The sequence below is a fragment of the Phaenicophaeus curvirostris genome, chromosome 5 (assembly GCF_032191515.1).
Source record: "Phaenicophaeus curvirostris isolate KB17595 chromosome 5, BPBGC_Pcur_1.0, whole genome shotgun sequence".
NCBI lineage: Eukaryota > Metazoa > Chordata > Aves > Cuculiformes > Cuculidae > Phaenicophaeus > Phaenicophaeus curvirostris.
This window is the reverse complement of record NC_091396.1, coordinates 32,787,328-32,814,769: the sequence shown is the minus strand read 5'-3', so window position 1 is coordinate 32,814,769 and position 27,442 is coordinate 32,787,328. Positions and strand designations below refer to the sequence as shown.

The window sequence follows — 27,442 nt, the reverse complement described above, 5'->3', positions numbered from 1 at the left end:
GCCTACTTTCTTCCCTAAAGCTGCCCAAAAAGACGAGCTTGTTTAACTCTATCAAATCTGCTTGAACGGTAGTGGCCAGGCCTTGTCGTATCAACACACTGTTGTGACCTGTAGGTCAGGAATATCCTGTTTCTAAACTCTTCACACTAACAACCTATGACTGCTTGTGACAGACACCATAGGAGATATTCACCTCATCCAAGCTGTAGGCAATAATGTGGAAAATGCTATGCCATCTTCAGTGTCTCTTGGAGCAGGCTTTGAAAGTAGCATCCAAAAATTGATGGGTGTGGGAAGAACATTGCTGTGGAAACGAAGCACAGAAAAATAATTGCGTCCCCTTTATTGCCTTATACAGGATTTCCACCTTTTCAGGCCAGATTCTTGAAGACACTTTCCTTGTCAAAAGCTCAATGTCTGGCAAAACTATGAGTGAAGAAGAGAACAACAAATAAATGTTTGGTGGAATCCCATGACTTCCTAGCCATGAAGCAGGGAGAGGGACAAAAGGTTTCTCAGGGCTAAAGCAGAATAGAGCAGAGATGCAATCTTGCAGAGCTGGCAGAGAATTCCCTCTGCATGCACAGAAGGCAATAAACACCAGGAGACAGCAAAAAATAATAGGAGCTGGAGAGGCACTTTGGGCAAGCAGAAGTGCTGGAAAGCAAGCCCCAGAAGCTTTTCCCTGCTTCTTAGTCCCACTATCCCTTGGCAACTACAGCTCTGGCAGAGGGCCTGGAGAAACCCTGTGAGCTGGCAACCATGACCTCTTCTCAGAGGGCACTGAAAATAGCCTCTGCTGGAGATCCACCACTGGTGTCTCCAGCCCAGTTTGGAAGTGGCAGCAGGCCTCAAGATTGACCAGTGTTGATGGCAGTAGAAAATCTCCTGACTAATTAGCTGCTCTGGGAGCTGATCAGTTCCAGTTGCTTTACTGATTCCATTGTATTACTCCAGTTTGTGCAAGTTACAAACAAAACATTCAGATCAGTCTGTTGAATTCCTCTGTCAGCACTTGCGCTTCTGGAAGAACAGAGTTGATTCTATTTAAGTGTGGTAATTTTTATTAACATTTCATTACAGAAGTTCCATAAGAGCATGGTTCCTAAACCACATTTAAAATGCTTTACACAGTTGAACAAAGCATTAATGAAATAGGCCCTGTGCTGTCAGGCGCAGCTTTTTTTCTTAAACTATTTGAGCAGTTTTTCAGAGAAGTATACAATTTATTTCATGAGACATAACAAGAGCCATGTGCACACTGGGATTCCTAAACTCAACTGGAAGTGCAACATCCCTCTAAAACAAATGCTCTTGGCAACAAGCATTCAAGAGATGCTATCTTGCGGGTTCAGTCCATCAAGAGTAGATTGCTCCCTGGAAATTTCTTGAGAGTTGTTGCAGCTCTCAGTCCTTGTGCCATCATAGGGGTTACAGAGCTGAGCAGCACCTTTCTCTGTAGCATCCCCAAGAACTGCTGTGCTCTCCAGCATCTGAGTGCTGCTGCTGGTGCTGTGCTGTCCTGTCTTCTCTAGTGCTTGGCTTCAGGTCACTGGGAGAACATATGGAGCAAGTGGAGCCCACAGAGAAAAATTTCACACCATGTGGGACCCAGTAGCTCCACTGTGGTTTACTGAGGTGACTTGTTCCTGGTCTCCTCTGAGGGAAGAGGAATGGCTCAGCAAGCAAGGCTGTATCTCAACCCAATGGACTGAAGGTGTCATTAAACCAGTTCAGAGGGGAAGACTGGGCTGAGGGGAGGGTTGGACCTGCATGGCTGTTGGGGAGGGAATGCTGTCAGGGCTGGGGGTCATGGCAGTGGCAGTGTGTGATAAATCAAAGAAGCGGCCTTGAGAGGGAGGAAAGTAGATTTGGTGAGGTTGTTACTCTCTGGCTTACTTTGTGTCTATATTCATCAGTTAGACCTTCCTAGTAAGCGAGTTCTTCCACGGAAAGACACTGGTGGAGCTGGCTTGATGCTTTTCTGTTCTGAGATTTGACAGAGTTGAAACATTCATCAAAATGAGCTTGAAACAAATGAAAAGTATGGTAGACTCTTGCTCCATTTGTTGAACTAATGCTAAACACTTGTAAAAAAGATATGCAAAAGCTGCAAAGCGTACGTCCTGTCATATAAAACTGCTGTTAGACTAATTTCACAGTAACTGTAAAGTGATCAGTTGCACTTACCTTTGAGTTTTGCATACCTTACTCTAGTTAAGTAATAATTCCTCATGACCCCTGGAGTATGGTTATCCTTTTTGAATTTGGCCAAGGCTGCTGTTGCAAAAAAATATCATGGGACCCTGAAGTCCTCAGTTCCTCTAATATGAGTGGCTGTTTGCGTGGTGTTGGAGCTGGCAGACAGTGACAATGCATGGAGGTGACTGGCACTTGCTATTTCACAAGGGATTGGGCCTAGAGGAATATAACTGTGCTGTTTGAGAAATAAGGCTCTCAAGTTTTCATAGATGTGCATGACATTAATTCCTTTTCCTCTATTCCTTGCTTACAAAGTTAATTTCACTAGTTAAGCAGTTTCCGGTCTCTTGAACCATGTCAAAACACAAAGAATGTGCTTTTGTGGAATTACAGAGTCACTAGGTTGGAAAAGACCTGTCCACTACTAAATCATGTCCCCGTGCAACTCATGTACCCACGTTTTAAACACCTCCAGGGATGGTGACTCAACCACTTCCCCGGGCGACCTTTCAGTGAAGAAATTTTTCCTAATGTCCAATCTAAACTTCCCCTGATGCAGCTTAAGGCCATTTCCTCTTGTCCTATAACGTATCACTTTGGTGAAGAGACCAACACCCACCTCTCTACAACCTCATTTATGTGGTTATAGAGGGTAATAAGGTCTCCTCTCCACCTCCTCCTTAGTATGTGCAAACTACTTTGCTAATCGCCAGTCTAGATACTCAGATTTTCAGTGCCTATTCGTCTTTATTTCTGATTTCATCTAGGACATTTTTTGTGGTCTGTCACAGACCATCAGTCAGAAGGAACTGGACTCTTCTGCTCCTATAAATCCTACTTGTACCTCTAGCTTTGAGCATGGGAATACGAGGTATGTAACTACATAGTGAACTGATTGGTATGAACTGTGCTGTTGGCATGGTGAAAGTCTTGACTCTGCACTCAGCTGTACGTACTGTTCCTTTAGTATATCTGAAGATCCTATGTGCATTTATTGACTTCTTCCTGAAGTGAGAGGTGCTAATGTGAAGGCAGAAGAGAGTTTGTCAAGGGACTGACTACTTGTTCCATAGAGAACCTGTGCTGCTCCTGTCAAGTATGTTTTCAATTAACAGTGATAATGTCCTGTAGACAAACATCTATCTTTAAAGGAAAGGATGTGATAAAGCAAGTCAATGCTTAAAGATGAGCCTTCCATTTACCTTGCCAGTGCCTTTTGTAGCTCTCTTGCTTCACTCAGGGTGGTGTTAGCTCTCCTCTCTTAATCTGGCTTTGCTGTTGAGTGGTTTGTAATAAGCTATAATGTCTAAAGCTTTTCTGAGGAGCTGCTACCTTCCTGTTTCTGCCATCTTTTGTATTAGAACAGACCTGAGGAGCTGTAGAGGTCTGTGATGCCCTTACTGAACTTCATTTATTGTTTTCAGACTTTTTTTCCAAGTGTTGAGATAATTTTGTATTCTAATCCTGTTCCCCAATGTGTCTGACATTTTTGCTGGATTTCTTATGGATTTGATAAACATACCTGACTCAATATCCAAGTTGCTTATGAAAATACTGAATAGCACTAGATCCAGAACAAACCTATAAGACCTACCAAAGTAGTGATGTATTGATCTATTTCTCCACACCCTTAAGACTGATTACTCCATCACAGGAGAAAATTAGGATGTTCTGACATGATGTGGTCTTGACAAATCTCAATTGGCTCTTATTTATTACCTTGTTATCTTCTTGGTACTCATGGATGGGTTGTTTGATTACTTGTCGATTACCTCTTGATTATCCGTCTGTCTTGAGGCTGAAGCTAGGCTCTCTGAGCTGTCATCCCCCAGTCCTCCCTTTTCCCTGTTTGAAGAGAGGACAAAGAGATACTGGCTGAGGTAGAAATGAGAAATGTTCTTAACCGACAATTAATTCCCAGTGCTCTTTTACCACTTCTTAAATTTGATGTGTATGTGTGAACCACAGTATCTAGAGGAATACTTTAAATGTGTCCTGGTCCTGAGTGTGCTAATGAACCTCTCTATTCCTTCCCAACTCCTCCAGTCCTCTCTGATCTTGCCCATGGCTTGGGACCCCATTTCAGCCCCTTAAGCTCCCTACACCCTGCCCATGGCCCAGGACCCCAGGGCTGTCAGCCCCAGTGATGCTGCAGCAGGACGCATCTCCAGCTCCCCACAGCCCTGTTCTGCCTGACCATGGGCTCTGCCAAAGACATGCCCTGTGCTCTGGGCTGGGGCCACCCCAATGCCTCTGTCTGTCCTGCTCCTGGCTGCCAAACCCTGCCCTGAGCCCTACCATGAGGAACCCCAGCCCTTGTGGTGCTCTGACAAAATGCCCCCAGAAGACTTGTTGCTGCTCCCAGCTTTTTGTACAATGTTCATGGAAATGTAAACCAAAAACAGCTGTTGTTTTTCCAGAGCTTGGGGAGAAGAGGGAAATAGTAAAGGGCAAGCAAGTGACCTCAAAATATTTAGAGGCATGTGATAAGCTGGGATTTTGCTACAAATCAGTGTCATTTTCTAGGAAGAGGAGAAAAAAAATGGAAGCTAAGTTTGACAAAATGCCTAGAATGAATTAAAGGAGGAAAACATTTAAATTCCTAGAGGTACTACAGTAATTACTTTCCTTCTCATACTGAAAATATAATTTCAAGGGGGAGTCTAGGCAGCAGCCTGTGAAACCAGCCATACAGTTTACTGAGCCATTGCCCTAACTCAGCAATGTGCACAGCCGGAGCTGTGGTGGTGGGCACTGTGAGTGGAGGCTGAAGGATGGCATCCTTTGCAGAGGGACAACCAGGCAAGGTGCTCACTGCCTGGAGTGGTGGAAAGGAGGGCAGAGTGTCTGCCAAAGTGTGCCTATGTGAGCCCTGCACTAAAGTAAATCCATATGCAGCAGCTTGGTTGGGCAGTGGTTGGATACTTTTCTTCATGTTGAAAATAGTGGTGCTTTTTTTTTCCCTATGAAAAGACATTTGCCTGCTTCTTGTATGGTAAGAAAGGGAAACCTGAACGTCAGGCTGACCTTGGCTTTATTAGGCGTGATTTTATGGGCGTTCTTCAATTTTTTTCTCCCTTTATTCATCTTATCTCCGAATCAAATAGTCTTAACCTTTAAATTCTCTTCATTCCCCAGCAGCTCCCTTCCAGAGACTAGTTTGACAAAACTTGCACTCTTGCCATGGCTGCTGAGCTGATTTTATATAATAGCATTCATGATGGTTTCAGTTTTCTCTGTCCCATTTGCAGTGCGTTTGATTTGCTGTATTTCCCATCTTCGTGGACTGAGTGCGGGGTTTCATTGAGCTGTCCACAGGGATGCTCAGATTTGTAGCCTTGGTGGTCATGGTTCATTTAAAATCCATCAGTTTGCATGAGTGGTTCAATTTGTTTCGTCTAATGCTCATTATCTTGTACTTGTCTACACTGAATTTAATTTGCCATCATCTTACCTAACTGTCTGATTTTCTTAGGGTTGTCTGCACTGCAGGGTAGCCTTTCTTGGAGAAAGGTGCAGAGATGTTTGTTCTTCTGAGTGTTCTGCTGCTTTAGGAATTTTGTGTGGTGCTGGGTCTCTTGTTTCCCAAACCGCTAAGCTGGCTCAACCAAAACGCTGTGTGATACTGGTGACCAGTCCCTGGTCTTTTGCCCTCTAAAACTCTTAGAGGTAGCCTTACAGCAAAGGGAGAAACATAATCAAGCCTAGGATTGGAGATATACAAACTGTTTAACACAGAAGGATCACAAGATCTGGGGACTGTCCAGCACTTCGGTTAAGATGTGAGTGTGCTACAATCTGCCTTTTCCAACAGTTTTAGGGAGCTCTAGCACTCCTTTGTACCAATCTGGGGGTGTTTTATGCATTCTTCATGATTTGATCTACCACAGACAATTTGTTGAACTACTTTTATTGTATAAATAATCCCAAGTGTGTTATAAATACAACATTAGAGTTTCTATGTTGTTTCCAACTGAAATCTAGGCTCCAGGAGTTCAGCACAGGCTAGGACTGTGCCTGTTCTCCCTCTCACTGGCTCTAGTAAATGGTCTTCAGATGCTGTCATTGCTTTGACACCGTTGCCTCAGAAAGCTAGAGGAAAATTAGGAGAGGAGAGGGATGGCCCAGGTGTTTTAGCTGTGGTCTGGGACTGGGAACAGTTCACATGCGGTTTCCAGCTTTATCACAGACATCTGTGAGACTGGGCAAAGCTGGACAAGCACAACAGGGAACGTGTTAAATCAACTACCTCTTTGTTTGTATGTAATAGTGTTTGACAAAAAGCTGAAACTGTCCTTCCTCAAAATACTGTGTTTCAGCCACATTGGCTGGAGGCTGCTCGCAAACCCGCGTTGCCTAGAAGGGTTTCCAAATGCCTGAAGTCTCACATGTCCTGTGTAACAAGTGCTAATGGGAATTTGGCTCTGCCTGTGCTATCAGGAAAGCAGTTTTCATCCCAAGCTCAGTTGGTAAGGGTAACGAGGCCTTTGATTTTCCTCAGAGAAAGCAGTTTTTAACACTACATCTGTGAGTGTTTTCTGCTTTCCTTTCAAAGCTCTTGACTGTCATATCTTCCACCATAGCTGAGCCACTTCCAGATACGTGGCAAATGGCCTGCTTTAGCGTAGACGTGTCTGAACTTATTACCTTTGTCTAAACATGAGCCAGCTGCTCTACCTGATGCTGTGATGCTTGTCTCCGCTCTAGATGACAAGGGCTCCCCAAGGAGAGAAGAACAGCCGGAGGGGTTTTGATGAAAAGGCTTACTTGTCCTCCAAGCTGCTGAAGGCTGGAGAAGACCCCTATCGCCAGCATGCTTTTAATCAGCTAGAGAGTGACAAACTCAGCAGTGATCGGCCTATTCGGGACACCAGGCACTACAGGTACTGTGCAGCTCTTCCTCCAAGCCTCAGTTGCTTCTTGGTGTGTGGGGTCCACTGCCCTCCTGAGTTGTTCTGCAGTGCTGGCAAAGGATGTTTTTATTTCACCATGGTTAGGCTGTTACTTCACTGTATTTCGTGGTTAATCTGGAAAGGTCTCAAATGCACAGAGACCTCTAACTAATTCGGCCCCAGTTTGTTGCTTTTTCAGCATCTCTTCTCCCAGGTCCATACCTTCTCTTTTGGGTTTCAGCACATGCCCTCCACTGCAGCTCAAATTGCTAATCTGGCAGCTGTTTTTTGCACAAGTCCCCTCACACTCATGGCTTCTCTGAATGACCCTCTGTCCTGGCTGCAAGGTATGCTCTTGTTGCAGCCTTGCTTTACTCTGGTGCTCCTTACCTGCTATGCCCTGGCTCTCTGATGCTGGTTTGGTGGCTTCTTTCCCACCCGAGCATTAGGGTTTGGGTGAATGCTGCTGGGGTGGTAATGAAACTAATGAGTGAAATCAGTGAATACTTAATGGATTGCAAATGCTCATCTTTCTATCCTTATTTCAGTAGGGCTGAATTTATTCTACTAACTAAACTCATCCTTAAATTGTGTGTAGTGCTCAGGTGATTATTTTATATTTTCTGGAGTACAAAAAGATGGAAGTTGTACCTTGAAACCTGAAGGTCTGATAGTGATAGTGTAGTGTAAACCCCCCTGCTTCAATGAATTAAAAATAGAAGTAAACTAAGCATGTATGAAATGCTTATCTCTCTGGGCTGGGACCTAGACCCTACCTAGGGTTGTAAAGCAACACTTCACTGCTGCTGAGAATGGAAAACGAGGCATCTAGCTTGACTGAAACTGTGAAAGGGATGTCAGAAGACATGGAGCTTTGTGAGCCTGCCAGCAATGACAGCTGTCAGGGTGCTTTGTGAATGCAAGCAGTTGGGACCTTGGCTGTGAGGTGAAAGTCTTGTAGTACTGTTCCTCTGCACAGTACTCAGGATTGACTTCCTAGTAACTCAGAGGCAACGATGCCGTGCTCTGTGTTACTGGTGAGTCTTCCTGTCATGCAGAATTGCCATTTTCTGTTAATCTGGTGTCATATTCTAGCCTAAAAACTGCTCAATTCAAAAGCGGCTAACATGTCACTTTTTCTTCAGGCACTCAAGCAGAGTTTGGGCATATTTGCCTCCACATCCTACAAGCTCCTTCTGACCTAGCATGTAGCTGGTTTTTTGATCCAAAGCAAGAGAGGGCCAACTTTCAAGCACTAGCTTCATCCTTGTTGTGGTTCTGCTGTAATAATGCTGAGATCTTGAGAAGACTTTTCTAAATAACATATGTACCAATCTCTTCTGATTTTCCACTCCTGATGCCTTAATACATTCTATATGCATTACATCGTGGAGTTATTTTGAAGCAATAATGAGTGTGGTATGTCTTCAGTCTAGTCTCGGGTTTTCCACTTCAGTCTTTATCAAGGCTTCTTTATATGTTTGAAAATTGCTCTAAGAACCTACTGCCCCCTTAATAAAATATCAAAATGAAAAAGTCATAAACCATTAGGATTGAATATGATGATAAAAACAGTAGCGGTTTAGTAACAGCCATAAAAGAATAGTAAGTAAATGTGGTAGTACAAGTAGCAGCTATAAGAAGTGAGTTGCATTCCCTGCCAGGATGGATTCAGTCTACATGTGGCCTTGAGTCGTTAGAAACACTAGGCCACAATTTCAGGTGTGAGCTCTTCATGGGCCAGGGAATCAGTGCAGACTGACTGCTATTTGACACTGTCTGGAAGTTAAGAAAGTGGACGCTCTGCAAGTGCAGGTCAGCCCAAATCTGCTATTCCTAGTGTCTGCCAGAACTGGATCCAGAATCCACATCTGTGAGTTGTTCTCCAAGGATCCTTGTTCTCCACAAGTTATGAGCAGACCTGGTGCAAGCTGACCCTGAGTTAAATCTTAATTCTGAGTATGAGAATGAATGTATGCATGTAACATTACAAAGTCAGATGAGAAGATGGGTAGAATTGCTTTCCTTTGCCAGCTGATGAATTAGTGTTGAACCTCATCAACTCCCTGATGCAGATCACAGTACTGAATAGTTTTTTCCCTTTCTGTAAAGCTCTTTGTCCAAAGAATTTGAAGTGCTTTACATAGTGATGCCTGGATGTACTAGCTCCACACATTCTTAACATGTACACATCCTGCACCTCGAATACTGTGTTTGGTCCTGGGCCCCTTGCCACTAGAAGGATGTTGAGGCTATGGAGCGTGTCCAGAGAAAGGCGACGAAGCCGGTGAAGGGGCTGGAGAACGAGTCTTACGGGAAGTGGCTGAGGGAGCCGGGGTTGTTTAGCCTGGAGAAGAGAAGTCTGAGAGAGACCTTATTGCTCTCTGCAACTACCTGAAAGGAGGTTGTAGAGGGGAGGGAGCTGGCCTCTTCTCCCAAGTGACAGGGGGCAGGACAAGAGGGAATGGCCTCAAGCTCCACCAGGGGAGGTTCAGGCTGAACATTAGGAAAAAATTTTTCACAGAAGGGGTCATTGGGCACTGGCGGAGGCTGCCCAGGGAGGTGGTTGATTCACCTTCCCTGGAGGTGTTTAAAGGACAGGTGGATGAGGTGCTGAGGGGCATGGTTTAGTGATTGATAGGAATGATTGGACTCGATGATCCAGTGTGTCTTTTCCAACCTAGTGATTCTGTGATTCCCATGCATGAGTAAGCAATATTTTACATGAGTCACAGGTGAATCCAGGGACTAGAGTCCACAATATTGATTTCCTGATCTCCATGAAACCCACATGTTCTCCTCAGCATGCAGCATCATGAGTTTAACTATTACAGGCTCAAAACTTCTTAAGCTCTGCTGTCCCGCTCTGATGCGGGGGCTTCTGAGGCCTGTCTTGCTGCAGCTCAAGTGATTTTAGCATGTTATTCTCTTTTTACTTTAGAAATGTTAAGTATGTTGCTGCAGTGGCTGCTGCTGGACAATGTTTCTGCTTTTCCGTGTTGCAGGTGCACTTCTGTACGCTATGACGCAGATTTGCCAGCTACCAGCCTCATCATCACCTTCCACAATGAAGCGCGCTCCACCCTGCTGCGCACAGTGAAAAGGTGAGTTCAGCAAGTGGTGGCGGCCCTGCCTACATGATGGTGCCTGGAAGGGCACTGGTGGAGGGTTAAGGCATTTTCCAGCAAATAGGCAAGCTGCAGTCCCCAAGAGCTTGTGATCTGCCCTCAAGTTGGCCCACTAGGATGGGTCAGGGTCTTGGATTGACAGTGTGGGTGTATCTTCAAAGACAGAGCCTACATGCAGAGCCACTATGTAGCCCCTGTATCATTAACAACAGAAAAGGGGCTGCTGAGCCTGCATCCACATGTGGGAACAGTCTGTGTGAGCTTGGTTTGGAAGAGTGAGGGAGGACCAAAGGGGACACTGTGTGTTGCTTGGTGCAGCTGAGGGAAGGGGCTTGGGAGGGACTGTGTTCCATAAATGGGAATAAGGAGACAGCCTCCTGCTAGGACGCAAGTGACAAGGGCTGAGGCTGGCTCAGGGAGGGCAGGGTGCACAGCTCGCAAGCCTATCAAGCAGAAAGCAATGAACTTGGAAGTCTTGCAGAGACCAAGCCCTTGCAGTCAGAGCAGGTGCTTGGGGTCACTTGCTGGTAAATAGTTAGTCAACCTAACGGCCCACCAGATTGTTCCTGGGTCTTTGCGCACAGACCCTGCTGAACCTGCAGGACACTCTTGTACCAGTGTCTCCTTAATATGACTATCAGCATTGGCCAAATCTAACCAAGTAAATAGGTGGCATAGGGCCTGCCAGCATCCCCAAGCAGATGGGAGCATGCAATTAACTGTACCACAAACCAATGTTCCAGCCGCTCCTTCCCTTCCCTGCCACCCTCGGAGAACCCATAAGACTCTTTTCCTTTCAGGTTTTGCTCAAAAAATGCCCTCTGTCCTCTCTGACTTAGCAAGTCATTTCTCAAAGTGTTTCTGAAGCCTGCAAGCAGGTCTGGTAACAGCCTCGGGAGTCTGAGGAAAGAGTGACTGGTCTGGGTAGAAGGTTGAGCTGATGGTATCACTAACAGGAATGCATTATTCATCATTACCACTTCCCCTGTCAGATCCTGTGGGCTTAGAGAAATGTGTGTGTGAATAAATAAGAGGCTTTTTCAAATTGACTTCATGGCTAGAAGGCTGGGGTTCTGTCTGCCAGGTTTGGTGCTCATGTGTTTCCAGAGACCTGTATATATAGCATTAACACATTTTGCCTCTTTACCTTTATCATTTCCTTTTCATTAGGACTATAAAATGAATTCTACAGAGCCACTGTTCAGAAAATGAGCCTATTTGTTTGGAGCTATGGTGCTGCTAGAGCAACGGGAGATTTCTGCCAATTACTTCATAGGTCAGACAGTAAATGGTTAGGTGCTCAGAAACCATGGTTTCTTAACCATCCTTAAGAAAATCTCAAGACAGCCAATCAAATAGCCAGATGCCGTGATAATTCAAATGAAGAGAAGATGACATACAGAGCATCAGTAACACATAGAAAGAGAAATTTATATCCAGATCCTATGGAGATGGTATGTACTAATGAGCAGATGAGTGCTGCATTAACAGGCCAGGCTGACTCAAAGCAAGGTTAACTGACAGGGCTATTGGTCAGATTTTAGTATTTCCAAGGATGGAAACTCTGCAGCCATTCTGAGCCTTCTCTCTCAGCGCTAAACAATCCCAGCTCTTTCAACCTCATCTCATACAATTGATGCTCCAGCCCCATAATTATCTTAGTGGCCCCTCACTGGACCTGCTTCAGCATGTCCCTCTTTTTCTTGTCCTGAGAAGCCCAGAACTGGACACAGCACTCAAGATGTGGTATTACCAGTCTCTCAGATATGGTCTCCTGAAACTCAGGTCCCCCAACAAAGACCTTGGAAAAACTAGTGACTCATCTGTTCAAATTCATAGAATTATAGAATGGTTTGAGTTGGGAGGGACCTTAAAGATCATCTAATTCCAACCCCCCCTGCCATGGACGGGGACATTTCCCACTAGACCAGGCTGCTCAAGGCCCCGTCTATCCTGCCCCTGAACACTTCCAGGGATGGGGCAGCCACAGCTTCCCTGGCCAACCTACTCCAGTGCCTTGCCACCCTCGTTGTGAAGAATTTCCTCCTTACATCTAGTCTAAATCTTCTCCTCTCCAATTTGTAGCCATTGCTCCTAGTCCTATCACCCCATGCCTTTGTAAAAAGTCCCACTCCAGCTTTCTTGTATGCCCTGCAGTCCTGCTGCCACTGGAGGAGTGCTCTTGTGATGGTGTGGCTGGACTCTGCTGTGAATGGTGGGGTGGATGGCATTGCTTCCCAGACCTCTAGCTGGTCCCAGACCTCTAGACCATTGCCAGATAGTTTATAGCCAGTACACATGTTGCATCAAATGTCAGAAGTGTCCATGACTGATCTCTGTCTGATGAGGGATCCCCAAAGCTGGATTCTTATTGGGCTCTATAGTATTTTCAGTGCCACACAACCAAGCTTTGGCTGGTAGCCTGGTCTTTGAGGCATGAGAGGTTTGAGAACCATACACAGAGGTGAAAGCTCTGGTTATGGCTGCACTGTTAGAAGAGGTATGGGTCTTGAGTCCCACTTGCAGGTTGATACTGATGTTACAGAGGGAGTTGAAGGTTTCATGGTGCTCTTCAAGGCCTTTTCTGTAAATGGAGAGTCCTGTCTTTCAGCAAAACACATCTGAATATGCCAGGCTGAGTTACTGCTGTGAGTGTAATTGTCACTCAGTTCGCATATGCAGTCAGTGCACCAAATAGTATGTAATTACTTTGCAGCACTTTGGGATGTCAAGTAAGAAGGGACAAGACTGTTCTGTTCTGTTTGGTTTATGATCTGGCTGTGAGTCTGCAGAGGACCACAGTGATATTAAGCAACAGGAGGCATGAAATTGCACTGCCCGCTTAGCTGCTTACTAGTCAGGCTTCCAACCTTTCATTATTTCTGTATCCATAAGACGTTTCTTAAGCCAGGTAGAGCAGAATTATTTAGATAATTAGAAGTAAGCATTTGAGATGCAGCTGGTGAAAGTTGAATATGATTCCTCTGTTATTATTGGCCTTTTCCCAAATTTAGTTATCATAATTACACTGTGGGGATGCTATAAGAGAAGTGGAGGTGGAAGATGACAGCTAATGGAAATGTGCAGCACTAAGAGCAACATTTTCTATGGCTGAAAACTTTTTCAGAAGCCCAGTCTTTAGAGGTGAGTAGAATATGTACTACCAGTTGAAGTTTTTGTACCTGGGGTCTTTGTAAGCCTGGCTAGTAAGTGCCTGAATTTGAGCACTCAAAAATCAGCTGTAAAACTTCGGGAAATTCTAGAAAGAAATATATGAAAAGGGTACTGGGGCTGGACTAATCTTAAATTAAAACTAGAGGGAGCCTAATTGTGCTTCCCTGAGCCAGACACCATCTCATTGTGTTATTCTGACAGCTCTGCAAGTTAAAAGTGGCAATGCTGGTACCAAAAGGTTTTGGGAAATGACTCATGGGTGAGACTCCTGCAGTATGGTTTCAGGCTGATCTAAGCATAGTAACTGCAGGGCCCGGATCCTGATCTGTAGACCATTCTTGCTAACCACATCTGAATGTGTGTGCATGAGGACTCACACAAGCATCTCTGGCAGCTTGGCAGCTGCCAAGCTCTCCCTGCTGCCGCTGACCCAGCACCTCTGCTGCCAGGTGGAAGCAATAGGAGTGATGTGCTGTTGTTACCACTTCATGGTGGGAGAAATGTCTTTGTATGAGGGAGAGGGGGAAATAGAGGAATGAATGACTGTGAGGACAATTAATATTTTCCCTCCAGCACCCTGTCACTTGTCCCTCCCTGTTCTCAGAGGCAATGTAGGCTGCCCGCTGCTCTTTTTTCCCCTCTGCCCTAGGTAAAGGCAGCAGGCAACTGGACCTGCTGCCCAGCCTGTGAGCTGCTAGGGGAACTAGGCTGGCACATCAGTAGGCAATGCTGACCCAATTTCTGGCTGTCCAATGCAGGCCAGTCCTTCAGATGAACTTTGTTGATTCATTTTCGGCATAGAGGAGGACAAGTGGTTAAAAATATCCAGCAAGAGACTAAGAAGGGGAGTGAAGAAAAGAGTTAGGAAATCGAATATCCACCAGAACCTGTGAACATGCCAGTTCAAATGGCTTGTTGCTGGCATCCTTAGTCCTGCAGGAGATGTGCGTCAGTCAAGAGCTGCTTGCCTGTACGACAGCTTTTCCTGGGCAGGACATAGCTGTCACTCTCCAACCAGTTACTTGTTTCACATCTCTTTCTCTTTCAGAAATAACCGTCATTCAAAAGGCATTTTGTATGATTGATGGCTATGCCTGATTAGTCATTAAGCAGTACCATTACTTCTGCTGAGGTTACCATTCTTACAGAAGGGAAAATCAGTCACTTTGTTGACTGGTCCCTTTCTTTCTCTTTATTTCTGGTTTCAGTCAGTATTGCAAGTATTGTTTGATTTTGGTGGATATGTAAATGTGAACAGTCAGGCTTTAAGTCAGTGGACTTGAATAGCTATCTAGTTTGGTGCCTATGCAGAGAGCCTGTATAAATTCTGATTTAAAGGATGCTGTCATAATGCTAGAGTATTTGATATAACAATTCATTACAATGACAATGTAAGTAATGGCAAAAGAGGAGAATATTTTAGAGCAAAGGCTAAAAAAAGAGATACTACTCTTCTAACATCTGGAATAAATTAAATTATCCATGAACTGATGAGGGATGGACAAATCAGCAGAGATGAGAGCAATGCTGATGTGTCATGCAACAGAGTAAAGACACCGATACTGAAAGAAGAAACCTGTGAGAAAAGACAAAGGAGGTAGGGAACCCATGCGATGAGAGAACAGTCTGTGTTTCTGCTGTAAAAAGCAATTGTAAATTGCCTTTTGGGATCCTAATAATACATTTTGTGCCTAAAATTAATTGATTTTTATACCAATCTTTGCACCTCACTGAAGGGAAAAACTGGTATTGTTGTGTTCCTTGCTAAAAAGACACGGAAGACAAAGTGCAAAAACATCAAGTACCTTTCCCAAGGATCTGCAGCAAATTATTGCAGAGCTGAGAGCAAAATTGGGCATTGAACAATGAGCCGTGAGCTCCTCGAGGAGTGTTTTCTCACTGGGAATCAGCGGACAGGTGAGGAAGAAGCAACAAAGTGTTTGCTTTTTTTTTCTCCTCAATTATGTTGAGTTGGAAGACCTGAAACCTGTGGAGAAAATGTGAGCATTGCTAACAGTCAGGCTACTGGGAGGTGTAAAACAGCATTTTACAACCATTATACTGCAGGATGCAGCCTGTCTGGATTGGTTATGTTTTGCATTGAGTTTGCACAGACAAGAATTTCAGCACAGGACAACCTTGTCTGCAGAATATGCAGATGATGGCTATAATTGGAGAAGCTGCATTTACAAATGCAGAGAGGAACATCCTCCACCTCCCACCCCACCATGCAAGAGGATCCAGAAAGGTATGAACCAAGAGAAGCAAATGAGATTCAGCTTTGAAATTTGCAAGCTCAGTCATCTAGGGACATGTAAGCTCAAAATACAAATACTCTGAGACATACGAAGTAGCATAAATAGAGTGGGATGTGATACTGAGTAGCAGAGCAGTCACGATTTTGCTGTGTAAGGCAGCAGAAAACTCCCAAACTGAGGAAACTTTGGCTCTGTATGCAAAGCCGTCAGTGATGCTATGTAGCAAGATGGTAATTTATTGCTCTACAGCTCCTTTCCTGGGAGTATGGGATTACTCTTGTGGTCTGTTTCCTGTATAAAACAAACAAACAAACAGAAACAAAAAAAAAGCCACCAATCTTCCTGCAAAACGTATCAAAATCAGAACAGCAGATGCTGCTGAAGTAAGAGACATTGCTATAACAAAAAAGAATTGGGGTTTTTAATACTAGAGTTTGCATTGCTGTTCTCATCACTCATCACAGGGGAGGAACTTGAAGCAGTCATGGAAAATTAGTTCAAGTGTCTTAAATGAGAGGGACAAATTAGTCCAGAATCAGACTGCTCTGACTCCAGGGTTCCAGTACTTCTGAGGTGGGCAGAAGCTTTTATCTCCCCTCCTTGCATGTAAAAGCCCCTGTGTCCTGCGGATGCAAACCTAGTGCAGTCTTGAGGGTAACATGGGATATGGTGTGACCAGCCCAAGGAAATGGGGGTGCTCTCAGCAAGTGTGAGGACTGGTTTGACAGAAAGACGTGTAACAAGCAAAAGAGGTAAAGAACCCAAATCCAGAATATTGCCAAAATAAACTGCATTCCTCTTAAAGAAGGAATTGGTCAGAAAGTCCAAGCAGACCTCATCTGTGGTGTTGAGACAGCTGCTTGCTGGAGTGATTGTCAGCTCTCTTTCCGCTCCCTGGCAATGATGAGCTTTGCCCAGAGCCTAGCAGCTAAGAACAGCCTCCTGGCTGCCTCGTGCCAGGGGTGCTCTCCTCTTCATCTCTGTGTTTAGAGGCAGAAAGCATGCCGCAGCATCCTTTGCTAGCTGCTTTCAGGGAAGTCTCACCATCAGCTTCCTGGCTGTCGGTCTCCGTAAGATCTGATTGGATGCCATAACTCTCTGGGGTTTACCTGCTTGCAGTTTTGCTCCTGCCAATGAACCCTGGTACAAGTGCAAAGTTACCTCTTCCATAGTGCTGGAGTTTGGTATTCCTGCTGTAACACATAGCGTAACAAATTTGTATCAGTCCTACCATTGTCCTTATTATGGCAGCTCACAGAGATTGTCTTTTTCCTCCCTGGGTCCCTGCAGCGTCCTGAACCGCACCCCTCCCAGCCTCATCCAGGAGATCATTTTGGTAGATGACTTCAGCTCAGATCGTAAGTGTGGACCTATTTCCCTTGCACTTCTTTCTTCCTTCTGTTTTCTCTCTTTTTTGTTTGCTCTGTTCAGTCCCGTCCTTCACAGAGATTCCCTTTTGTCTTTGTGCAAGAGAAAAAGGAAAGGGAGGAAATTTTTCTGTGTTTAGTTTGTGTCCATGCATAGGAGAGGGCAGAACTTCTTCCTGATTTTTTTTTTTTCCCATTGGGCCTTCCCTTTCTGTCAGCTTGGCAGTTTTGGCCAGGTTGCCAGAGATCTCTGTCTAGTTTCATTATGAACCATTTTGTGAACTGTTTATCACAGATGTGTACGTAGCAAGGGTGCACGTGAGCAGAGTGGGTAATTACAAACTAAGAGAGAGCATGTGGATGCAACAGAAGATTGTTCCCTGGGGTCCTGCAAGCAGACTGGGGTGAGACTGTCTGCCTGCCTCCATGTGTTTGGGATCCCATGTGTCCCTGTGGGAGGCTGTAGAAGGGTTAATACTTTGCACAGCAGTATCTTCTTCTGCCACTTGGCACAGGGATAGAGTATCTCTTGCATGAGTCCCACCAGACCTGCAGACAAGAGGCTATGGACTCTTTCCATCTGTACAGTTGCTCTTGCTTCTGACTGTTGTGTAGTAGTGGTGAGGTGGCGGTGACAGAAGACTTCTTGCTTCTGCTGTGTTGTGTGCTAGATTCGAGGACAATCTAGTTGTGTGCCACTTATAATAATTGATAATTACTCCTTCAGAACAATTTACAGATAGCTGAGAATGCCCACCTTGGCCTGCTGAGGTAAGGAAGTATTGCTCTTTTGATTTTGCAACTAAATACTTAATGCAGCTTTGACTAAAAAAATTTTAAAGGTGGATGCTTAGATTAGGGATTTAACTTTCTGGTGGCCTTAGTGTGTGATTTGGATAAGGACTGAACTATTCCTGGCTGTTGCAGTTGGGTGTTCATGAGCACCTCCAACAAAGTATCCTGAGTATCCCATATTTGGCATCTAGAAATTCAGTTCTCAATGGCCAAAGTGTACCAGATCAACACTAGTGAATCTCTGGGACCTGAGCAGCACAGGGCTCAGCCCAAAACTCCCATTTAGACTCTGAGGTAAATGGCAAGATTTTTAAAAGGCCTCATCCTATGACAGCTCTCCTTTTTTCCCACTGGCAGCTGGATATTTGTGGATGCAGCTACTTGCCTGAGGCAGCTGCATGGAGGCACTTTAGCACACATCTGATGCTTTGATTTAATATCTGCCTTGGTTTCTCCAAAGATACCAAGAGTCTGTCAGCTCTGGCAAGTAGTTACAGTCAGAATGATGTGCTCCATTCTCGAAGAATGAACGACTTAATAGGGATTGTTACACCTGAAGCTGTGACTTGGCCAAGATGAGAGTGCTGCCTTCCCTTGTTACAGATGTCCAGCAAAATCTTGGTACTTTGTAATTAAGAGCACCTGCCGCTTCACTTGGATGATGCAGCAGCTGCCAAAGTGGCCACACGAGTGCTATTTCAGATGGCCTGTATCTTTGAGGGTGGAAATGCTCCTGCAGGAACCTGCCAAGAGGTGCATTTTGGCTAATGGCTTTTGCCTTGTCCCCAGAGTCTGCGGGAGGGTGACAGTGGTAAAAGGGAGGTGTGAGACATGAGAAGGAATGTGAAATAAACATGGAGACTGGAGTGAACTTGGTGGAGCAAGAGAAAATAGAAAGTTAGAAATTATTCCTGTAGCTTCGGCTAGGGCAGGAATAGACAGAGGATAACAGAGAACTAAAAACCCAATGCTCATTGGTACAGATAGGCTGGAGCCAGTAGCTGTTCCTTTCATCTTTCCTGGACAAAGTAAGTGAGAGATGGCACAAGCTTCTGACAATCTGCCAGCAAAGCCCTCAGTTAGGCATCCATGTGTTAATGTGATGGTGTCTCCAAGGAAGCAGGTCACATCCCTGTGGCCTTTATTAAATAAAACCAAGAAGAAACTAACCTGAGAACAAATGGTGGGAAATACCCAGATGAGCTGCTGAAGGCAAAGAGAGAAAGTGAGATCTCTTTGTATGACAGGACTTTCTTTTTCTTGGCCCTTTGGTGATTTACAGTCCTGGCTCCTTGCGGTCCCTCCATCTCGTCAGTGCTTGGTGCCATGTTGCCAGCACATGCCCTGTTGTTCTTGTGAAATGCTGAGTGCAGGAGGGCAAAGGCCTCCTACTCAGAGTATCAGGAAAATGGGGTCAGCTGTCCAAGGAGGACAGCGTACAAGCAGTGCTCTTTTGGGTACTCTTTAACAACAGCATGAAGACCGTCAGACTGATTAATGTGTTAAGTAAAAACAGAATTTCCCCTCCCATGGAGAAGCAGGACAGTTAATTGGAGCTCTTTGCTGAAGCCAAGTAATTCATGCATGTATGTTAAATGTTTCTTTGCCTTCCTTAAGCTGAGGACTGCCAGCTCCTTACCAAGATCCAGAAGGTCAAGTGTCTACGAAACACCAGGCGAGAAGGTGAGTGTGGAAAATTTGTAGGTACAAAGATTTTTGCAGATTTTCCCACATGGCCCTGTTTGCTTGCCAGCTGCTTGTGTGTTGTTTCTTATGGTTACAGTTTGGTTTTTTCAGTATAAGAGTTTGCTGTCCTAGTTGGGAGGCTCTGCAGAGGGAGAACATGGTTCATCAACTTTCAGGCTTCAGGGGTCTCATTTAATGCTATAAATACTGAGAAATGGTGTCCAGAGGCCTTGGCTAGAACAAGGACTGCATTTTAAGATCTTTATGAATATAGATGCGGATGTAAGTCTTGTCTTTTTAAACTCAGACTGCAAGATAACAAGCCATCTAGGAGATGTGGGAAAGGGAAAACAATCATCTATCTATCATAAATAGATACAATTAAGGAAAGTTATTTCTTATATATCTCCTATGTGCATAAATGGTAATGCTGACTTTCCCAGCTGCTCCTCAGTTTGACTCACGTGGGCTGGCTTATCTCTAAACCTGTCAGTACACAGCAGGCCTGGAGCAAGGATCTGAAAGGGGAGATGGAAGTCACTGCTCAGTTCACAAAGGGCATGCCAGGTAATCGGATGGTCTGTAAGAAAGTATGAATACATCTGAGAGCCAGGTTGACATCTCTGACTACAGGGCAGAGTAAAGTACAAATGGAAATAAAGCAGATGAGTAGTAAGAAAGGCAACAAGCAGAGAGTAGAGCTTGGTCCCATCGAAGCAGTGAGAAATGCAGCTGGGTGCTCTGATGGGAGAGGCGCTGAGCAGGCAGCAGCAAAGTAACTGTGGGGAAGGCTGGACATCATAAAGGCAGGAACCAGGTGCAAGCTCAGTAGCATGGACAAAGTGACGGATGAGGTTATTCTTTGTGTGCTGGGAGGGCCCAGCTGGCAGTGTGTCCATTAGTGGATGCACTACTGAAGCTGTTCTCTGCTCCTGATGGAGGTGTGATACAGGAGAACCACCTGCTCTTCCCCTGTAAAGGCCACACACGAAGTGTGGCCTTTCACAAAATTTTCACAAAATTTCACATTTGTGGCATTTCACAAATTTTATTTCTGAAGGAGGTTCAGCTGTTTCTCTTCCTAACCTTCAAGCTCCTCTGCTGTCCCCTCCTCATTGTAGGGCTGATTCGCTCTCGGGTTCGAGGAGCTGAAGTGGCTACCGCTGACGTCCTCACCTTCTTGGACAGTCACTGTGAAGTCAACAGTGAGTGGCTGCAGCCAATGCTTCAGAGAGTGAAAGAGGTGAGCACCATCTCCCCCTCTGGAATGGATGGGCCTGACCTGTCTTGTGCTGGTGGATCCTTTGCCCTCGCATGCCACCAGCAGTGCATGTGAAGACAGAGTATTCACAGATACTCCTCAAGCATGCTGTCACAGAGGAAATTACAGCCTGAGCTAGATGGTCAAGACTTCCCTGATGGGCTTCTGCATGCTTCTGCTAGTGTGCCAGGGCAAGAGGTGTTCAGTGATGGGATGCAGTGGTGAATGCTTGAACCACTAACTTGTACGTCAGGTCTCCTGCAGATGCTGTGCTTCCTAGTCCTGTCTGCGTGTACATAGGATAGCTGCTTCAGTAGCACACATGGGGCAACTTTCCCATGGTTGCCTTTGCCCCTCTTGCTGATGGACCCTCCCCTCTGCCTTGTCACTGCCAAAATTTTCTTCCCATTAATGCTTCTGCCAAGCTGCCAACACACACCACCTGCGTGCAGATGGCTTCCTAGCACAGAAGAGCTGCTTGTGAGTGCAGGGATGTCCCTTTGCTGGTTCATGTGGGAAAGGATGGACGTAAGGCTGCAAGAGTGAAAAAGAGACTGGAATATTAGCAGCTGTCTACACTGTAGGGCTGGAGAGAGCTCTGCTGTAAGAGCAAACTGGGCAGAGTTGATGAAAGGAGTCAGAGCTGTGCCTGCAAGTGGTTGGGATTGATCACCTCTGAAAGAAAGGATCCCATGGAGAAATGGCCTCCAGGAGAAGAGGTGGAAGCTCTAATTCTGCCTTATATTCATGTCTACTTGGCTCAATATGAAGGAGTGGAAGAAGGTGAAACTTCAGGATTGATGACTTAAAAGCTTCTGCTTTTTATTCCACCATGAATCCTGCATCTCAGAAGCCCATAAACGTTTACTTTACTGCTACTCTTTTAGTCAAGCTGCAGCAGCGGCATAGGGGTCCCTAAGCAGAAAGGGCCTTGCTAGTTCCATTAGGGAAGAATCCAAGTTGCAGAATCTTGGGTGCTGACTCCAGTATTATTTACTGAGCAGATTTCAAGTCAGCCTGTTTCAGACCCATTTCCTGTATTTCTGATGTGCATCCTGGTTCAGATTTCAAACTTATCCTACTGTTAAAGGAAAGTTTAAACTCCTAAGTTCTGTCACAGAGCTGGTTTACTACAGGTCAAGCTGTGTGCTTCCAAAGGACTCCCCCAGTAATTTTCTTATACTTTGTAAAGCCTCACAGTCTATTACATCACCTGTTCACATGGCAAATGTGTGTCTTTTGTGCAATCAAATTGTTTAACACCTTGTCCTCTTTGATGATTGGGTTTTGGTGCGGATGCTTCTACACAGCTTCACAATCCTTTTTTTTTTTATCTACACCTGGATCCCATCAGTCTTCTGCTGACTCCAAGTAGAATGGTCTCTTCCATCATCTCCAAGAATTATGGTTCCATTTGTTTTAATTGTAATGGTCACTCCAATTTCATGTTGATAAGCATATAATCTTCATTAATATTACTTATACAGTGTCGTTATGTTAGTTAAGTCACAATATATCAGTCATGTAAAGCTCAACAATCCAGCCACTCAGGCTGAGTAAGTCAGTTACTAACGCTAACCAAAGCACAGGATTCAAACAGTCCTATTTAAGATTACTTCAGTTCCCAACACCTACCAGTCCTAGTGCTGGCTGGTTGGAGTAGTGGCTGGAGCACCAGGCTGCCAGATGGGTGCTGGGGTCGCTCAGGCTGTGCGGCCACCGCAGCACCCAGGGGAATATGCATGGGTGATTTCCTCTCACCTAGGATGTGCCATCCTGGCCAGCTGGGCCACAACAGGACAACCTGTGGCATGGCACAGAATGGAGGTTTGATAGGAAAGGCACAAAGGTTGGCAATTGTCTGATAACAAGCTGCTGTTTGTAGTACTGCCAGCTCTCTCAGTTTTATCATGTATTTCAGCTGGCACAAGACTGTCTTTAATGCCCTGTCTCATGATGTTGGAAAATTGTTATAATGTGAACTTTTACTTAGTAAAAGGATTGCAAAGGAAAACTGTAAATTTCTATACCCCATAATGGCAATAAAGTATCACAAATATCTAAATATTACAATATTATGGGGGTTTTTGGTTTTCACTGTGATTCTTAAGTGTGGGGTCTTGATTTATCATCTTGTTAAGAAGATGCCTTGTTTGTAGATTGATCATTTCTACACTGTTGATAATGAGTTAATTCAAGGATGGCTGAGCAAAAGGTATGCTGTCAGTGAATATTGAAACGAAAATGTTTGGGACAGTGATTCATGTCCTGTGACTTGAGCAGGAAATAAAGAGCTGTTTCTTAGCAGCCATTCTGGGTGTTAAGGTCCTAGGCTCCATTCTGCATTTCCATGTGTGGTTTTCTAATACCCATCATCTCTATGTTTAGATTAAGTAGCCACGGATGGCTTGCTCAACTACCAGAATGGTATTGGAGAAGCCAGGCAAAGATTTGTATGTGCAGCTTTCTGTCTTCTGATCTCAGTAAAAGCCTTTTTTTGCCTTTCTCTCTCTCTCTCAGGATTATACCCGAGTTGTTAGTCCTATTATTGATGTTATCAGCCTGGATAATTTTGCCTACCTGGCAGCATCAGCAGATCTGAGGGGAGGTGGGTATAATGAATGGCTTATATAAGTCATGTCTGAGGGACAGTGCATGAAAAATTATGTTCTCTTCAACTTTCCAATAAAATAGTGTGATGGTCTGTCCTATCTATCCTCATTTTCCTGCAACTTGCAAAGTCAGATCATTTGCACAGTTAAACCAAAACCCAAATAGTGTTTTCCTCTTGAGCTGGCATCACTGTCACAATGTTCTTCAATTTCAGGGCTTACTTTACTTAACTGATTAAACATACGCCCATGTCCACCCTATGCTACATGTACACTGGAGTCTGACAGGCACTTCCAGCTGCTGCTTCTATCTGCCAGGGTATCTCATGGCATCTTCTAAAAAACTTTTTCACCTTACTCCTGTCAGCTGAACTCCTTTGCAGTTCTCCCTGTGGTCACCCACAGAGCCTGGTGCTCTTTTCCTTCTTCTGTGTCTGGGGTTCACTGGTGAGCTGCTTGCCACTTGTTCTGTGGCTACCCTTGACAATGGCACAAAGTTGGTGAGTGTGCTGTGCTGAACTATCCACCACAGGTCAACTGTAAACAAACAGTAATCTTGAAAGAGGTGATGGTTACAATGATCTTCAGGACTTTGTTCCCAGAGTACATCAAATTCCACAAAGTCCTTTGATTAAAGTCTTATAACTTTGGCAGGCAGGGAAGCGTAGGACAGACTGGCCAAAAAACCAATTCCATCTCATGCTGGCAACAGTATCCTGAAGATATGGAGTGGAACTGAGCAGAGGTCTGTAATGCTAAGGGATGAGGAATGCAAGACAGAAGCTGGTGACTTCTTAGCTACATCAGGATAGACTCTTGCTATACTGAGCAGACCATGAGGGAGGTCTGGAAAAGAAAGCAGGGATAGCCTGTGATGTAAAGGTGGAGTCTTATCACTGAAACAAGTAGAAAAATAACAATGAAACTTACTTGACTTGGTTTTTTTTCCTTCTCAGGGTTTGACTGGAGCCTTCACTTTAAGTGGGAGCAGATTCCTATAGAGCAGAAGATGTCCAGGACAGACCCAACTCAATCTATAAGGTAGCTGTCTCTGATGGACTATGTACAGTTCTCCAAATACCTTTACTAAGCTTTCACCTGTATGGCAAGGAGTACACAGGGAGTGCCTTGCTGAGGGCAAAATGGCACAGTATTCACTTGATGACAAACTCATGTTATTTCCTTGAATGCATTGAGGTCTGTACCCTAATTCTGAGACTATTACTCCTTGAATATTGTAAGAATAGTAATTATATGCTATTATAGGCTCGTAGGCATTGCCACCTCTAGAAGCCACCTCTTCTATATGTTTGTTTTTGTAGTCTCACTTAACACTCTCAATGCCTCAGAAATCCCTTTGGGTTTTTTTTAATTTCCTTCATCTTCCAGGTGAGGAATTAAGGAGCTAAACAGTCACCTAGGAAGTGTAAGGAAGACCTGGGAGCTGAATCTTGCTTAGTAATTTGGGCACAGAATTATCCTCCCCTCCTAAAGATGTGTGTCCATGGACAAAATGAGACTGTTATCTGGAGCAGTTATTGCCAGACTCACAGCTGTGTGCTGGCTCTGAGGAATATAGAATGTGACAAAACCTGGTACAAAAAGTTACAGCGCTTGTTGGTATAGACAGACAGCTTCCTGTTTGTAACACAAAAGTATTGTTCAGTTCTTGCTCTGTGTGATTTGTGAGCCTGTTTTGTACTCGAGAAGCAATCCGCTTACTAACAGCAGAGCAGTACATGCAGCCAAGTCTCTCACACCACATCTAGTTGGTGAACACAGTCATCAGACAGTGCCATTCAGTGTCATTCCTTCATGTTGTTTGTATTTATATAAATGCCAAAGATACAACATTAGTCATGTTTATGCTAGCTAGACCATCTAACAAAGGCAGGAGGATGATCTAGTGAGGGGGATCTCAGAAGCCTGCTACAGGTTCATGTCCTGGATCTTCTATTTTGCTCTTTCAATACAATTTGTCAGGCCTGGACAAGTTGTCTCCCTTCTAAAATGAAGGTAGTGGTGCTACATATACATATGATTATTTTTGATTTGTTTGTGGGGTTGTGTTTTCTTTTCCAGAACCCCCGTCATAGCAGGAGGCATCTTTGTGATCAACAAGTCCTGGTTTAACCACCTGGGAAAATATGATACTCAAATGGACATCTGGGGAGGAGAAAATTTTGGTAAGTTTAGGTGTTTCAGGGGAATGATGCAGTAATAGATAATCACTTTGCGATCTTCATTGCCTACTAGAACTCTTTGTTTGAGGAATCTGATTTACATGCTAATATAAGGCTATGGACATAGTCAGGTAATCCCCATGTTGATCAGAATTGAATTGCTGTCAGATTTGTGCAAAGTAAATGGATATCTTTTGAGATCAGAGCTGTCACTCTCTTACAGGCACTATTAGACAGATGCTTCCGCAGTACTAGTGAGAAAGGAACCTCCTGATATATAAATTGTTTCTTGGATATGGAAAATACCTCTCTCATCCTTCACGTGACAGTCCGTGTTGCCACAGCTGTGAAGTAGACTGTCACTCCTACATTCTTTTATACCTGTTGCTATTTCCCAAATAAGTCTGAGTTGCTCTTCCAGACTGACAGGTGAGAAGGACATTCTTCCTAATAAAACAAACCTCTTTATAAGTGGAATTTGGGTACAAATAGATTCAGAATGCAAACATTTAGAAGCAAACTTGGGTATCATGATCATCTGAGGAACTCAGGTGCCCAGGGTAGTCTGTCTACTCAAGTGCTTTTATCATAGTAGGGGATGGTGTTTAAACCCATCTCCTTGCACTTACTGATAGCACAGATATTCCTGGCATCTCTCTCTACATTGTCATGTGAAGGGATGCTACAACATCAGCAAGGGTTAGTGACAAAAGGAAGAAGAGTATTCAAAAGAGGTTCACAGAGACCTCAAGTATTTGGGGCATTCATTTAGATATGGTGCAGGTGGAGCTGAAGAGATAAAAGCCTTACTCTGTTTTGCAGTCAACTTAAATTGACTTCTCTGTGGCTAATGCTGCCGAAAATATTCTGATTCTGCAGTTTCCATAAATGTTAAAGATTTGTAAATCAATCCCTTTAAAGAACATATATGGTGTTTTCTAGCACATCATGGACTAATTAGAAAGAAAAAAACAGTTGGGAAGAGGCTTTTGTTTCTCTGAACACAGCTGGGAGAGTTGCCTCTTTCTGAAATGCTCTCTGAAACCAGGAAATAATATTTTTGGCTGATAGCAGAATATCAAGGTACCACTTTTTAAAATTAAATACCTACTAATGAGGGCTCGTACTCTGTTTTCCAAGGTCTTGCTTCAGTTTTACAATATTCATGATACTAAAAAGAGTTATTGAATAGGCCTTGCAATGGGATCTCAGCAGTGCTAGTAACATCAGCTAAGCACAAGTAACAGGCAGCCTTTACCCAGGCATGAAGATCCCCTGTCCTTTGTCCCTCTGACTCTTCTACACAGCCAAACTCAGCTACTTGCTGTCGCTGGTCCTGCTCCAGCTGTGGAGCCAGCCACTTGTCCAACCTACCAGCCTCTGACCTGCAACTGTAAACCCCAAAGATGAAGAAAGAATACTTCTTTAAGCTTTTGGTTTTCTGCTTCTGCCCACCTGGGAGCCCAGTGTTGTTGTTTGGTGTGTATATCAGTAGCTTGATGCTAAGCAGGGCGCTCTACCATAAGTGGCAGTAAATTACCTGCACACCCACAGCCCTTCTTGCACATAGAGCTGATCCATGTGCATAATTGTTTCATTCTCCGTCAAATTGCTCTTGTAGAGCTTGGCAGTGGCTGGGCCAGGCTGTGTGGGACTGGGCCATGTGCACATGGCTTGCTAGCTTTGCCTTGTTACGTGATTTCCCTGTAAATTTTTTGTCTCCCACCACTTGTCTCTTATCCTGCACCTCCACACTTCACTTTAGAGGAGTGAGGTCTGTCCCTGTGCCTCATGGCCATACCACTACTGCCATGATGACAATGGGAAGCTACTGTAAAGCCAAAACAGACTACTTCTCTTTTTTTAAAGCTAACTTTTGTTTAG

At 44.5% G+C, this 27,442-nt stretch overlaps 1 protein-coding gene across 1 annotated transcript in view; it reads left to right on the top strand.

Moving 5' to 3' along the window:
* The window catches only part of GALNT16 (polypeptide N-acetylgalactosaminyltransferase 16), a 77,678-nt gene that overhangs the window by 30,495 nt on the left and 19,741 nt on the right, over nt 1-27,442 (top strand). Inside the window, exons 2-9 of the mRNA XM_069858266.1 lie at nt 6,910-7,085; nt 10,100-10,198; nt 16,945-17,012; nt 19,434-19,499; nt 20,624-20,745; nt 23,284-23,371; nt 24,332-24,416; nt 25,458-25,561. Of these exons, the coding sequence (XP_069714367.1) occupies nt 6,910-7,085; nt 10,100-10,198; nt 16,945-17,012; nt 19,434-19,499; nt 20,624-20,745; nt 23,284-23,371; nt 24,332-24,416; nt 25,458-25,561 (808 nt within the window). The remainder of the gene's footprint in view (nt 1-6,909; nt 7,086-10,099; nt 10,199-16,944; nt 17,013-19,433; nt 19,500-20,623; nt 20,746-23,283; nt 23,372-24,331; nt 24,417-25,457; nt 25,562-27,442) is intronic.